The sequence below is a fragment of the Rhinoderma darwinii genome, chromosome 5, assembly GCF_050947455.1.
Source record: "Rhinoderma darwinii isolate aRhiDar2 chromosome 5, aRhiDar2.hap1, whole genome shotgun sequence".
Lineage (NCBI taxonomy): Eukaryota > Metazoa > Chordata > Amphibia > Anura > Rhinodermatidae > Rhinoderma > Rhinoderma darwinii.
In genome coordinates this window covers 309,244,364-309,260,348 of record NC_134691.1, presented here as the reverse complement: position 1 = coordinate 309,260,348, position 15,985 = coordinate 309,244,364, and the positions used below count along the sequence as shown (strand labels likewise).

Genomic DNA, 15,985 nt, shown 5'->3' with positions numbered 1-15,985 from the left:
TGAGAAGAATACACACGTTATAAATATATTATAAAGCTCACAAAGGAACAAATGTATCATATTGTATCTCCCACCTATTGTACAGCAGACAAAGCCTTGGCTTTCATTTGTTCTATATGATTCACACTTATCAGTGATCTGCACTTGTCTTTTCCTTATTCTGTCTGTATACATATTCATATACTTTTCTAGAATTCCAGCTCCCCCTCTCTGGAAACACATACAATCTACGCAATACAAAATCAAATACTTCTATTCCTTTTTGAGAGCTAACTAGTTAATTAAAACTCTTTGCCCTGAGAACTAGTTGCAAGCGGGGTCCACAAACATAATGTTCTGCCCATGTGGCTTAATGCGAAAGGCAGAGAGATGCTTTTGTAGCCTGCATTCTTTAAGATGCCCCCCAGGCTCCTTCCAGATAAACTGGCAGTATGTTCCTAGCCCCTACAGTGCAGCTTCTTTTTCTTCTTTTCCTTTCTATCAGGTCCTAAGCATATCCATCAGCCCAAATGGGAGCTGAATTTGCAAGCTGACAAGGGGGATACAGAGAGAGAGAGGACTGATGATGGTGTGATGTCAGAGCCAAGAGACAGTTCTGATTGGATCTAATTAGACTTTCCTATAGCAAATAGACAGGCGCCCTGCATGATTGGCTTCAAAGTGGCTTGTGCCAAACGACTAGCAGAGGTGCAAAAAGTAGATTCAGAGCATTTGCAGCCCCTGCTAAGAGGAAGACATCCTTATACTGAGAGCTGATCCAGCAGCTTCCTAAGCATGCAAAGAAGATAAAAGACACTTAACACAGCTAATAGCAAGTGACTACATGCCAGAACAAAATCCAGCAGGATACATCAGCAGCTACAGAGGTATATACACCAAGCAAGCAGAGAAATCTCATAAGCAGAGGGAAATTGGTGACTATTCTACAAACATTGCACTCAGCTGCACTCCATCCATGGCTTCAGTTCTGGGCAGCAGCAGGACCTCAGCTTGTCCAACTAGTCAACTCAAATTCAAGTCTAAGAGGAGAAGAAGATCTAAGAGGAAAGGTAAGAGCCAGCATCTTATTCATGTGGACATCATTATTATTGTACAGTACCTGACTACAGGAGCTGTGGCTGTTTTTTTTCTAGGGTGATTTGTAGAGATCAATGTCCTACTGCATGTTCTTCAGCAGCCCTCATTTCCTCCCCAATGAGAATCATTAGCATGTCTGTAGCTTTGTTTCCTCTTGTCACAGACATTTAGCACATGATCCCTGCCAGTTCTTAACAGCAGCAAGTCTAAGGGCAGGAATGCCTCATGCTTTCAGAGAGTAAACTCAGGCTCTAAGCAGCAGCAGAAGTCTCTCACCAGCAATGTAGCTGTGTATGTGTCTTTTATGGGATTTTCAGCTTCTTGACCTATTTGAGCTGTAGGAAGTTATTGCAGGCACAAACCAAGATGCAACACAATGAATAAAATAGGGTGATGAGAATTAGAGGGGTCATTCAAATTACTGAAGAACAGTGGAGACGGATGCTGAGATTCCAACTTAACTAGAACTGAAACAAAGTATGATCTGTATCATCTCAAGTAGTAAACAGGTCTGCATGGACACTGGATAAAAAAAAGATATAATGTATATAATAAACAAAATAGTCATATGTAAACAATCCTAGTCATAATACTAAACACACATGAGTTTCTAAACTTTAGAACCTCATGTGTGTTTAGTATTATGACTAGGATTGTCATTTAGAATCTAAAGAGATTTAATGGAATTCTACCGAGAGGCCCTAAACAGGTGGACGTGTTCCTATGTATGGTATTATACTTCACGAAAGGGTTAACAGATATACAGTGCTATCCTTTAAATAATTTGAGAAAGATAGTCAACTTGTAAAAATTTATTATTTAGCACTTTTGACTGCTCCATTGTTGTTAGACATAAAAAGCTGCTGTAGGAGTATGTGGCTGGAAATTATCCATAGCTCATCTACAATAAAAGACTAAAAGAAACCCAGTTGGAAACTATAGTAGAATTTCTCTTCAACTTTTTTACACTGTTACTGTAAGTATTTTCCTGTGATCTAATGTAAAGATCAATAACATGCGGTATAAAACAAGAAAATCATACAAAAACACCTTCTTGAGTGTGTTACTGACTTCACCACTATTTAGCGGAGTCCATCAAGTGACCTGGTCTAACAACATCAACATTTACTCCAGTCCTTCACCACTTCATTCCGAGTTAATCTAAATCCAAAATGGTAAATAATTTATTTCTTCTCGCATGATTTGATTGTTTTTTCACACCAATTAGCTGTTCTGTTTGTTTCCACGCCAACAATAAAACCAGACAGCTTAAAAGGTAGAGCGGACTGGCTTCTGCTTTGAAGTAATGAGATTTTAAAATTTGAGGAAAAAAATGCACAAAATAATTCTTTAATACAACAAATTTAAATGAAAAAAAAATAATAAATAAATCTAATTATGATGTGACCATTTAGAAAAAAATATGAATATTACTGAATAATATGTTATGCATCGTCAATTCTTTTGAGCCGTGAATGGTAGGGGTTATTAATAAAAAAAATCCTAAATGACCTTGCTGATTTGTGATAACCTTTAACGCCCAGTGATTTTCAGAGCTAGCAATATTGTGAGTCTTACATAGGTCTTACTGTTAGCTGTGTATTTCCAAATCGATTAAAATGCTTCTACCTTTAAGCGACACCAGGTGTAAACAATATTCAATAGTTAAAATGAATACCTTTTCAGGATTTTCACATAACATTATATGCTCACTCAGAACCATATAAACAAGTTTGTTTTTTTTTGTGTACGCTAATTAAAAAGTCATAGCTCCATGGAAAAAATGTATTTAGTTAAATCTAAAAAAAGGTTATGTATATCACTAAGAATGGCTTTCATGTCACCTGATTAAAATGTTTTAAATAAATAAAAATCGTATAAGGCCCCATCGACTTAGGCATATTTTTTTAAAAATTCCCTTTAAAATATAAAGAGCCAACTTATAATAATCTATTGTCATCATTATTATGTCTATTATTTTTGAACTAGGCGTGAGTGCTACTATACTGTGTTCTATGCAATATACCGTTTATTAAATTTATGTTTTCAATATATTTTCACAATATTTTTGAAAAAAGGAGTCCTATCATTTTTTTTATTTTTGTGAATTTATATATTTTACATTTTATTAAACATATAGAAAAGTGACCTACAATTTATTGATTAGATATAGGTGATCACTAACCTGAAAATCAAAGTTTAAGGTTCAAAAATGTAAAATATTTGAATATATACTTTTCTTCTGATCGCATTCAGTATTTTATATCTTTAGATATTAGAATTAAAATTTCTTATGGGTGATCTTATCTGTAGTTCTTGGTAATTATGCAACATCCTGGCATCACTTTCTTGTAGTCATAACATTCTCTTGGAAACGCATATGTTTCTAAATTAAATTCAAAGGAAGATGTTGATCACTTGCAGATTTAACTTTAAATATCCTTTAGAATGTCAACATCTGCATGTGGTGTAATCCTTGTCAGAGCTGTCACTATCTTACCCAGCTCAGGGACTTGACAGCTCGAACAATAAAAAATATGCTTATAATATTACGAGCAGTGCTCTCTCGCTGCTGTATCTCATCTATTTTTTCCTACCCCTCTAACTTCAGATTTTATAGAAAATAGTGATCCTGTCTTCTGTAGTTTTCTTGCGGTTCCAGGAGTTCTGCAGTGGTGTTGTCTTAGTATAGTTGTGTTAGGCCTAAGTTATACATGATATTATTAGTAGCAATACGCCTTTTTTGAGGAAATAGAGATGTTGGTATTGCCGGGCCTTTAATTCAATATGAAAGTCTGAAATACTAATAATAATCACTGTTCTGCCATTGTGCAATGTCTATGTATACATTTATATAGGTATAAATGTAAAATGGACAAATCCCATCCATCTACATTTTCCAGATTTGTCTATTTTACATGTTATGTAAAAGTACAATTGTACTGAAAGATGTAAATTACTTTCAAACAATAGCAAGATACAGTAGAGAGAGAAAAACACTTTATATGTATGAGTATATATCTGGTATGGTATAGTGTAAATATGCAAGTTTATAAATGGACGTCAGAAATGTATCTATCTATCTATCTATCTATCTATCTATCTATCTATCTATCTATCTATCTATCTATCTATCTATCTATCTATCTATCTATCTATCTATCTATCTATCTATCTATCTATCATCTATCTATCTATCTATCTATCATCTATCTATCTATCTATCTATCTATCATCTATCTCATATCTATCTATCTATCTATCTATCTATCTATCTATCTATCTATCTATCTATCTATCTATCTATCTATCTATCTATCTATCTATCTCATATCTATCTATCTATCTATCTATCTATCTATCTATCTATCTATCTATCTATCTATCTATCTATCTATCTATCTATCTATCTATCATCTATCTCATATCTATCTATCTATCTATCTATCTATCTATCTATCTATCTATCTATCTATCTATCTATCTATCTATCTATCTATCTATCTATCTATCTATCTATCATCTATCTATCTATCTATCTATCTATCTATCTATCTATCTATCTATCTATCTATCTATCTATCTATCTATCTATCTATCTATCTATCTATCTATCTATCTATCTATCTATCATCTATCTCATATCTATCTATCTATCTATCTATCTATCTATCTATCTATCTATCTATCTATCTATCTATCTATCTATCTATCTATCTATCTATCTATCTATCTATCTATCCATCCATCAACAAAGTGCCCCCTTTTTATGGTAGAATAAAACAATGCACATTTACCACTAGATGTATAGTTCAGATGGACACTGCTTTATTTTTGTATGTACTTATTTTCCACATGAACCTTTTTTCTGAATATATTTACATGTACGTGTATTGCTGTAAATCTAATCAGTGATACATAATGAAGTGAGGTGGCGCACTATGATCTAGAGCCCTAGATAATCAAGGGGTTGAACAAGCCGCTGATTGACACGAGTTCTCATTGGCTGCTCGGCGCAATGTCATATATGCTTTATCACAAAATCAATAGTGTGATACAGAATTGACTGTCATCGGACTGGTCAGTACTTCGTTTCCAGCCAGTCCAGCATGTTAATTAGCCACGTCATTATTTTGGTAACTAGAGAGCTGATGCATCTGACTAATGAAGCCTTTGTGTGGTCTTAAGAAATCCTTCTTAAAGCCATATCATGGGTTATGTTTGAAGACTAAAACACAAGTATAATGGATTAGCACTCCAAATTTTTGTCTAAACCATAAAACCTTAAATAACATATTCACAAACAAAACATATTACGATGAATATTTATATAACTGGAAAGCTGCTTTCGTAGACCAATGGCACTGCCATTATATTGACAGCTGTATATTACGTATTCTATATCAACATTTTGTTTTTAGATCATATTATTTTTCCAACAAAAATTTGACAGCATATGGAGCACATTGCAATGACATATGGTATGCAAATCCAATATTTTCCATCAACTTTTAATACTTTTAATAATTATGGTAGATTAAGTGAAAATAAACTCAATATAATCTTAATAGAGGCTACTGTATGTATAAAGTGTTTAGAATCTTGGGACCTAACACTTAGAAATGAGAAATGATGGAGAATCATTATTATTATTATTATCATTATTATTATTATTATTATTATTATTATTATTAATAATATAAACAGACACCAGTGCATCTAGAAATCTAATTTTTTGGATTGTTTTCGTTTGTTTTTTTTTTTTAAAAACACACATTAATTTAGCCGATGAACTTGCTCTTTAACATTCACATTATTCTGTCCATTTCTGATTTTATATTAATAGCAGTTTTCTTGTTATTATAAATGTAAATATTTATTTTTATTTCCATACTCTTCAGTACATTATTTAGTACGCTAACAAAAATATATAGAATTATCCAGATTATTGCCCAAATGGACCTGGCAATTTAATTCTACATACAAATAAACATAAAAAAAACTAAAAAAAACTATATTTGTTATTGGATTAGGAAGAAATCTGTGTACTTAGAGCACATCAAAAAAGATAGAAGGAAAACATGCTGCCTGCAGGTGGCGCTGCTCTAGACTTTACAGAGCTACTGTACATAAGGTGCTAATTGCTTACAATGAATCCCTATGGTTTCCAGGAAAAAAAAAAATTCAATTACATAATGTGACATAAGCCAAGAAATGTCTGTACTGGAATTGTGGTAAACTTGGTAGAGAGACAAAAATGTGATCTGTGGGGGCAGCCAGTGAAGGGAAGATGCTCTATTCAGTATACACAAGCTTAGCTTGTTACTAAAAGGAAGGGTAATTCTTGTTAAACTAATCTCTTGATCAGAGGATATGTACAAGATAGATTTCTTGACACATTATGTTGTGGCAAGAGGTCATATTTTAATTTAAAAAATTGCCAGGCAACAAAAATAATTGCTTAAAGTCGACCTTTACATTTTGGTGAATCAACACGAATATTATAGCATACATTAAAATTTCCTAGTATTTTATTAAGGTTCGAATTCCCCGCCATTGCTACTAATAAATGGTAAATGGGTTAAAATGCTATTGGCTTGTATGGGTAAAATCCAAATTCTTTCCTTGATACTAGTCTTGGCATTGGAATAGCAATATAACTTACAGCTACACAGAGAGGAATTGGGTAATTATTGAGCTCAAGTTATACTCATTAAATCCTACTAATGATTGAAGATGCATTGGTGTTACATCGATATCTTGACCTCTTGCTGATTCTGGGGTTCCTTGGGCCCACCAGGGGTAACTATTGTGAGGGCCCAGCCTCCATCTGTACAGAACATGTTCACATCTACTTTAAATGGCATTGTAATCTTTATTGTTATAATTACACACATCTCATCAGTAAGGTCTAATAGGTTTTGAATCAACCCATAAGAAGTTGACTGTAGTCTCCAGCTATTGGCTCTAAATAGGGTTGTCCTCTACTGAACTTTTGGAGTCCATTATTTCAAGTCTGGGTCCACTGGAGGTTCCTCTGGTACTCTGGTGGGTCAGTCTGTCTCTGTGCTGATGTATCATATTGGCATTTTCATGTCCCATGGGTTAATAAAACCTAAACCATTTTTGGATTGCTCTGAAGTGCCGTTTCATCTTTTTTCATTTGTACTACTCAATGGGATTGGAGTAAACCCTTGGAAGCTGAGCACCCGGTTCTGGAGCATAACTCCTGTTTTGTCGCAGTGCCGCCTTACGCCTTGTTTGATTGTTTCATTTTTCCAGTACAAGTTAAGAAAAAAATGCATTAAACAGAATGGTTGCTATGGACATTATCACTGTATGCATTTGCAATCTTTTTTAATTCCCCCCCCCCCATATTTTAGTTTAGGGACAGTAAAGTCTATTTGCCATGTTTTTTCGGCTTCTATTTTTACTCAGATGCTTTTATTATTACAATTTCAGAATGTCAGCGTTTTTTTATTGGCTCAGGTGCTTTGCACAAGACACATTTTCATTTTTAGCATGAGTTGCAGGACTATACACATTAAAAATGTTAAATTACATAGGAGACAGAAAATTTGTATACCTGTTGTCCTAAATACTATTATTTTATGCTTTCATATTTTAAGTTTGTGGAGCGGAACTATTATACTGCAAATTTAAGTATTCTGATATTTTTCTAAGTGCAGTTGTATTCTTTTACTTTTATGGTGTAAATTAATGTAAGGCTCTTTCTATTTAGGTATATCGGTTTGTTCACACAGTGCAGTTATATTGCAGCTTTGCATGCATTTTTTAGCAAAATCTAGGATTAAACAAAAAAAAAAAGAATAAACTCCTGCCACCCCACCAAAAAAAACCAAAACATAATACAAATTAAGGCTATGTTCACACAGAGTTTCTTGCAGGCGGAATTTCTGCCTCAAAATTCAGTTTGGAAGTTTGTGGCAGATTTTCCTCTCCCTGCACGCTGATTTTCGTGGCGTTTTTTATGGCGTTTTTCACCCGCGGCCATTGAGAGCCGCGGGCATAAAACGCCACAAAATACGCTTTCTCTGCCTCCCATTGAAGTCAATGGGAGGTCAGAGGAGGAAACGCCCGAAGATAGGACATGTCGCTTCTTTCTCCCGCGAGGTGGTTTTACCGCTCGCGGGAGAAAACCGCCCCCGCCTCCCATTGAAATCAACAGGAGGCATTTTCGGGCCATTTTTGACGAGTTTTTTGGTGCGGTTTCCGCGTAAAAAAACTCGTAAAAAAACTCAGTGTGAACATAGCCTAAAAACGCCGGGTTCACACGTAGCATAAATACTGAAGATTTTCCGCAACTGATTTTGTTGCGAACAATCCGCAGCATTCTACAGTAGTAGCAGAGTGGATGAAATTTGGACAAATCTCATTCACATGCTGCGTAAATTCTAAGTGGGAAAAAACGCTCAGAAATTGACCTGCGGTGCGGGTCTTTTTTTTATGTCAATTGGATTTGCGTAATCACTGCTTTTTTGTTCCGGGTTTTCCCCATTGAATCATTGAATTAGAATAACAGATGTTGCGATTTTTGCGGCGGAAAATCTGTGATTCCGCCGCAAAGAACGCAACTCAGAAAAAATACACTTACCCAGAACTCTTACCCAAAATATTCCTACCCAGAATTCTGTGCTTCGTTGTCCTGGCCGGCCTCATGGGATGACGTTTCATCCCTTCTGACCGCTTTCGCCAATCACCGGCTGCAGTGGTCAAACGTCATCCCAAAAAGGCCAGTCTTCGCATTTTTTTTTATCTTCTGTTTTCCACAGCGAACATTCCGACCGAAAAACTGTACCACAATTTGGTGCGTTTTGGCAGCCGGAACTCTCTGCAATCACCATGGTGGATACGCTATGTACCTTTACGAAGGGTTTCCGTCCTGTGTGAACTTACCTTTACAGTTGATGCAAGACGCTGCAGTTAGCCTGCTAGCTTAAAGAGGCTCTATCACCAGATTATAAGTGCCCTGTCTCCTAGATAATCTGATCGGCGCTGTAATGTAGATAACAGCAGTGGTTTTTATTTTGAAAAATGATCATTTTTGACCAATTTATAAACAATTTTAGATTTATTCTAATTAGTTTCTTAATAGACAACTGGGCGTGTTTTTTGTTTTTCCAACTGGGCGTTGTACAGAGGAGTGTATGAGGCTGACCAATCAGTGACCAATCAGCATCATACACTTCTCATTGTTCCAGCCCAGCTTCTTTCACTGCACAATCACGCTGTAACAATGAGCTGGAACAATGAGAAGTGTAGGACGCTGACTGGTCACTGATTGGTCAGCGTCATACACTCCTCTTCACAACGCCCAGTTGGTAAAAAGTAAAAACTCGCCCATTTGTCTATTAAGAAACGAATTAGCATAAATCTAAAATTGTTTATAACTTGGTCAAAAATGATCATTTTCAAAATAAAAAACACTGTTATCTACATTATAGCGCCGATCAGATTATGTAGGAGATAGGGCACGTATAATGTGGTGACAGAGCCTCTTTAAGTTCCCCAATTTTCATACATGACACCACTCCAATTCTCCACACCTTCTCTAGCCTCCAGTTGTGTCAAATTTTATAGTCTCCACACCTTAATGGGAGTCTGTCACCAGATTTTTCCCTCCCAAGTTACTTACACCTCTGGTATCGTATTGTTAAATCATTGCCCACATACCTTTATTACGTGTTTGTTCTATCAAAATGCTAACAATTATTATTAATGCCCCCACGCGCTGTATAATAATTAGCCATAAAGAGTCCTCCATAGCAGGAAGAGTTCTGCACTTTTCCTCTTAACGCCTCCCCATTCCCTTCCCTCTCATGCTCCCTGACAGATCCTGACTGCACAGCGAAGACGCAGGATTTAGATCAAATGGCATTTGACGCAGAAGCTTGAGAGGGGAGGGAACGGTCGGGTGTTAGGAAGAAAAGCACAGGACTCTTCCTGCTATGGAGGACTCTTTATGACTACTTAGCATATGTTCCTTCAGCTCCTCAGACAAGAGAAACCTGGTTCTGAAAACGAAGTTATTCCAAGACTTCTTATAAAAACTTATGGTAATCAAATCTTCTCATACTTGGCTTACAGTTTAAAGCTCACGTCCCACCTGTGGGACTTCATTCCTGGACAGACTATAGACATGTTTAGTAGCATATCCTTGGGATATGCTATAAATATGTGATCGCTGTTGATTTGAACACATGGGGCCCCATTCATCACAAGAACTAAGTGTCGCGGCTCTTTGGAGTTTGGCTCATTCGGAGCACAGCATCACCCTTATGTGTGCACTGTGTTTTGTATTGCAGCTCAGCCCCATTCACTTCAATAGGACTGAGTTGCAATACCAGACACAAAACATGGTGCTGTGAATGGTAAACCTATCAAGTGGCTGTGGCACCCCGCTGAGCGCTACAGCCCCTTGGTTCTTACGATCAATGGGAGTCCCAGCAGTTGAACCCACAGTGATCACTTCTTGACAGCCTGTCCTAGGCATATGCAATCAATCTTAAAAAGTATAGAATCCATTAAAATTTCCAGCATTGCAAGTCCTTGTAGCCTTATTTTGAGAATTAGGCTGGGTTTACACGACCTATTTTCAGACGTAATGGAGGCGTTTTACGCCTCGAATTACGTCTGAAAAAATGGCTCCAATACGTCGGAAAAAAAAGCCCATTACTTTCAATGGGTCTTACGATGTACTGTGCCGACGACCTGTCATTTTACGCATCGCTGTCAAAAAACGACACGTAAAATAACAGCCTCATCAAAGAAGTGCAGGACACTTCTTGGGACATAATTGGAGCCGTTTTTCATTGACTTCAATGAAGAACAGCTCCAAATTACGTCCGTAAAAGACGCGGCGAAAAACACCAGTACATGCAATTACGTCTGAAATTCAGGAGCTGTTTTCTCCTGAAAACAGCTCCGTAATTTCAGACGTAAATGCAGTTATAATGTGCACATACCCTAAGAGTCTGCTCCCTAGTGAATGACACCACCAAATCTGGCGCAATCGAAGAGATCCTGTGATGTCACGCACTGAAGGCAACGCCTAAATCTTTTCAGGCTTGGTCTAGCAAGCATCTCAGTTGCAAATATAAATGTAATGTAATTCTGTATTTTTATTGTTTACTATTCTTTTGATATTTGTATTGCAGTTTTAGGGTATGTGCACACACACTAATTACGTCCGTAATTGACGGACATATTTCGGCCGCAAGTACCGGACCGAACACAGTGCAGGGAGCCGGGCTCCTAGCATCATAATAATGTACGATGCTAGGAGTCCCTGCCTCTCCGTGGAACTAGTGTCCCGTACTGAAAACATGATTACAGTACGGGACAGTTGTCCGGCAGTGAGGCAGGGACTCCTAGCATCGTACATAAGTATGATGCTAGGAGCCCGGCTCCCTGCAGTGTGTTCGGTCCGGGACTTGCAGCCGAAATACGTCCGTCAATTACGGACGTAATTAGTGTGTGTGCACATACCCTTATAGTAAACTTTTTGAAAAAATGTAAAAAACAACTTAATTTACAAAAAAGGTGTAGCATACAGTACCTCTCACTAAATGTACATTGTAATACAAAGTAAGGCCACTTTCACACGGCAGTATTTTGGGCAGTATTTTGTTTCAGTATTTGTAAACCAAAGTCGAACCAAAACAAAGAAAAAATACAATGGAAAGATTTTCACCTCTCTTATTTCTAGGATTAAAATACTGATGCAAAATTCTGCTGTGTGAAAGTGGCCTAAAACAGGTAGTATACACACAGATATATGTGTTTTGTGTACATATCTATCTATATTTTATGAGTATTATTATTATTTTATTTTGAAGAAAAAAAGAGTTGGAGCCTTTTAAAGAGTAGATTATGTGCTCTGGAAAACTGAGATTATTTCAGTATGAAATCAAACACGTTGAGACAGATTACAGAAAGGCTGAAGATAAAAGTACCAGTCTGATTTTTCCATCTCCCAACTCCGCCAAAGCAATAAATGAGCTTGTTTCATCGTAACTGTGTTTTTTCAGACCAAACTGTTCCCTATGACAGGTTTGTGTCATGTCTGGAGATGTGCACTTCTTATCTTGTCCGCTGACAGCTCAAGAGGCAGGGGCTGGATTTGGTGATAAAATTAAATCGATTAATCCTTTATCCACCATCCGATTTCTAGTGATCCGTGTAATGACAGCAATTTAAGATTGCATCAAGGGCATTAGCGATGATGGTTGAACTTAAATTTAGAATTAAAATGCGGGATTCATGAATACCAGACTAAATAGTACAAGCGTTTCCATGTAAAAAAAAACGCAGCCTCCTCTCTATCCACCCCGCAGTTAGTTTTTAATTTCGACTGCTTAACCTTTCCCACTTATAGCATTATGCAGAATCGTATGGTGTAGGCAGAATGTAGGGTTCAGGCACAGCTATCATTGACATTATAACAAGGTAACATTTTAATAATACACTGCTTAGATTATGTCTCACATTCTATTATACCAAATTACATTTATGCCCCCAATGTAACTGTTCGTATTTCCATTTTTAGATCTGTTGTGTATCCATATCATATTCTAACCATTGATTATAACGCACTAGGATTTATCAATCATTAGGTTTGTGTATATTTCTGTAGTACATACAGTTTGATGAGGCAGAGTGTCCCCGCTGATTTCAGTTTACAATCTAGATTCTGGTCCCTAGGGCAGATGGTTTGTTTCTGACAGTGTATCCCGATCTTTAACCAATGAGTTACTGCACATTCATGAACATATTGAGAGGTAGCAGAGGTAAACTTGTCTTTGAACTGTTTCATTTCTGACGCCCATTGAAAATCACAAATAACATATCGTTATAATATTATAATGAGTTGTGACCAACCCAGCTGTGCTATATCTGGAGGTGTCCTGTATAAAAAACAATAAAGGGATTGAACGAAATAAGCAATGTAGTAGAATATAAAAGCTAAGTGACCCAAGGTGATTTAAAATTCATTTTGCCTATTTAATATTCTATTGCATACATACATGCTTTCTATATGCTGGGAAATATTTCTCTCACAGTGACAGAGCTGGATAAAGGTAAGATAAGCATGTAGCAGCAAAACAGCGTATGGCTCAATTGAACTGGGCGTGAGGTGAACCTACAAGCTTGATTAAACATTACTGCCATATAGTGCCTAAAAAATACTGCCATGTCATATGCAATTACAGCATCATACTATGCTAAAATATTACTGACATATATAGCTCAAATTATAGCAGTATAAAGTGTTAAAATAAGCATGCGATAGAATGCCCAAATAACGCCAAGCAGTATCATAATACCACTATACAGCATATAAATAATATCGCCATACAGTGCACCACTTTTATCATGCACTGCAATAAAAAAAAATACTGCATTACAGGGCTATCATAATAATAAATAGAATACAATGCATTTTGACATATAATATATAAAAATCTTATACACACTATATATCTATATACACACACACAATATCTACCCTATATATATATATATATATATATACATATATATATATACATAAAATCAGTTATACATACACACACACATATAAAAATCTATTAGCATATACAAATCACATGCACACTAAATAGAACACATAGTCAATTATCTGGATATATTGAAGGCAAATATTATATTCAAGGTAAATACAGTAAGGGGTGGGCATGAAAGGACGAAAAAAATGGCGAGTGACTCTTGGCAAACAGTTCTTAGTATATACAGCAAAGCAGGCACATACACAGGGCCATTGTGCAGAACAGTGTATGAGCTCCTATCTTTCTAACTGCTGTCTCTCACCGCTCTGTCTATCCACTAGTAAATGTGAGCCATGGAGAAACATCATTAGCATAGTCCTTTTAATGCAATCTAATGAACAGTAGCCATATTATTATTCTTTTAAAGAGGACCTTTCACTGGGTCATGTAAATTGAACTGGTTATCTGACCTGTATAGTACTGTCTCCCTGATTCCAGCACCTTTTCTTTCCTGGAACCCCCATTCCTGAGATATGGCCTCCCATTGTGTTGGCTTCCTATATGCTAATTTTCTGTAGTTAGCCAACAGGGGGTGAACTACCCTTATTCTCCAAAAGTGGAGCAAGCTTTCCTTCCTCTGACACTGACCAATCAGCGCGAGGCAGCCTCAGAGCGCCCAGTCACAGCGTACTCTCGCCAGAACAACCAGGAGGGAAAAAAAACGGTCTGGAATCAGGTAGACAGCGCTATTCAGGTCACTTAACCAGTTCAACTTATAGGACCAAGTGACAGGTCCTCTTTAGCAGTGGGCATTTTGCCTTCTTGCCCCCTAAGCAGTAGCTTGGATTGAATGTGGTATGTCCACCCTTGATGTACAGTATATATATTGAATATATGTTCTATTACTTGCAGACAATCTACAATAACAAGACTGTTAAAATATTTCCTCCTAATTGTCCTTTTTTATTCCATCAAGATAAAAATGCATTAGTGAACCACAATTTACTGCGTTAAAGCAATTAGAAGAAGCAAACAGCAGATTTTAAAACTTGTATGGACTTCATGTCACATGGGTTTTTTATTTATTGAATGAAAATAATGGGATTTAGTTAAAAATATTTTGTACAGACACTTTGCTGAAGTATGGATTTGCGTATTATCGCACGCTACCTTGTAGGCTGACATAGTAAATGACGTGTCCTAAAACAATCATTCTACTTCAGGTTACAAACATCTGTGAATATGAGCTGTATGTATTATGCAATAAAAGTGAAGCGCAGCAATTAAAACAATGTTGGGGCCTAACCAGATTTAAAAAGCCTCAAAGAAAGAGCTTTGAATGAGTCACAAACTCTCACAGTATTTATTTTGCAGCAATATTCACATGATCCCTGATGGTACAATAAGCATCTGGTATTTTTTGACCTGTGAAATGTTTAGCATTGGTCATCAAAGAAATAATAATCGCCTGGTTCTTAGTGGTCATTGGTAGAGTTGGTCTCTGGCCCATGTCTGTAGTACAGTCAATGTCTGGTCTGTGAAATTTTAGTGGTTAATGAATTATCAACCGGTTCCTGGTAGTCAGTGGAACAGTTGGCGTCAAGCCCATGTTAGTCAGTGTTACAATTGCTTTCCGGCCCATGTTTGTCAGTGGTATAGTTGGCGTCCGGCCCATGTTAGTCAGTGGAACTGTTGGCGTCCGGCCCATGTTAGTCAGTGGTACAGTTCTTGTCCGGCCCTTGTTAGTCAGTGGTACAGTTGGTGTCCGACCCATGTTAGTCAGTGGAAGAGTTGGCGTCCGGCCCATGTTAGTCAGTGGTACAGTTCTTGTCCGGCCCATGTTAGTCAGGGGTACAGTTGGCGTCCGACCAATGTTAGTCAGTGTTACAGTTGGTGTCCGGCCCATGTTAGTCAGTGGTACAGTTGGCGTCCAGCCGATGTTAGTCAGTGGTACAGTTGGTGTCCGGCCCATGTTAGTCAGTGGTACAGTTGGTGTCCGACGCATGTTAGTCAGTGGTACAGTTGGTGTCCGGCCCATGTTAGTCAGGGGTACAGTTGGTGTCCGATGCATGTTAGTCAGTGGCACAGTTGGTGTCCGGCCCATGTTAGTCAGTGGTACAGTTGGCGTCCAGCCGATGTTAGTCAGTGGTACAGTTGGTGTCCGGCCCATGTTAGTCAGTGGTACAGTTGCCATTTTTTTTTTTTTTCTGGTTTTTGATTGGCGGGTTGCTTTAAAGGCCATGGACACCTTTGAAATAGTTTTATATGTATACATATATATATATATATATATATATATATATATATATATATATATATATGTGTATATATATATATATATATATATATATATATATATATGTATATATATGTATATATAT

At 37.0% G+C, this 15,985-nt stretch overlaps 1 protein-coding gene across 2 annotated transcripts in view; it reads left to right on the top strand.

The window, feature by feature from the left end:
• The first annotated feature begins 651 nt into the window (after positions 1-651).
• ADARB2 (adenosine deaminase RNA specific B2 (inactive)) overlaps positions 652-15,985 on the top strand; it is a 540,786-nt gene continuing 525,452 nt past the window's right edge. For both annotated transcript variants that reach the window (XM_075827434.1, XM_075827433.1), the window contains exon 1: positions 652-1,049. In XM_075827434.1, coding sequence (XP_075683549.1) covers positions 824-1,049 — 226 coding nt within the window. In that variant the 5' untranslated portion in view covers positions 652-823. The remainder of the gene's footprint in view (positions 1,050-15,985) is intronic.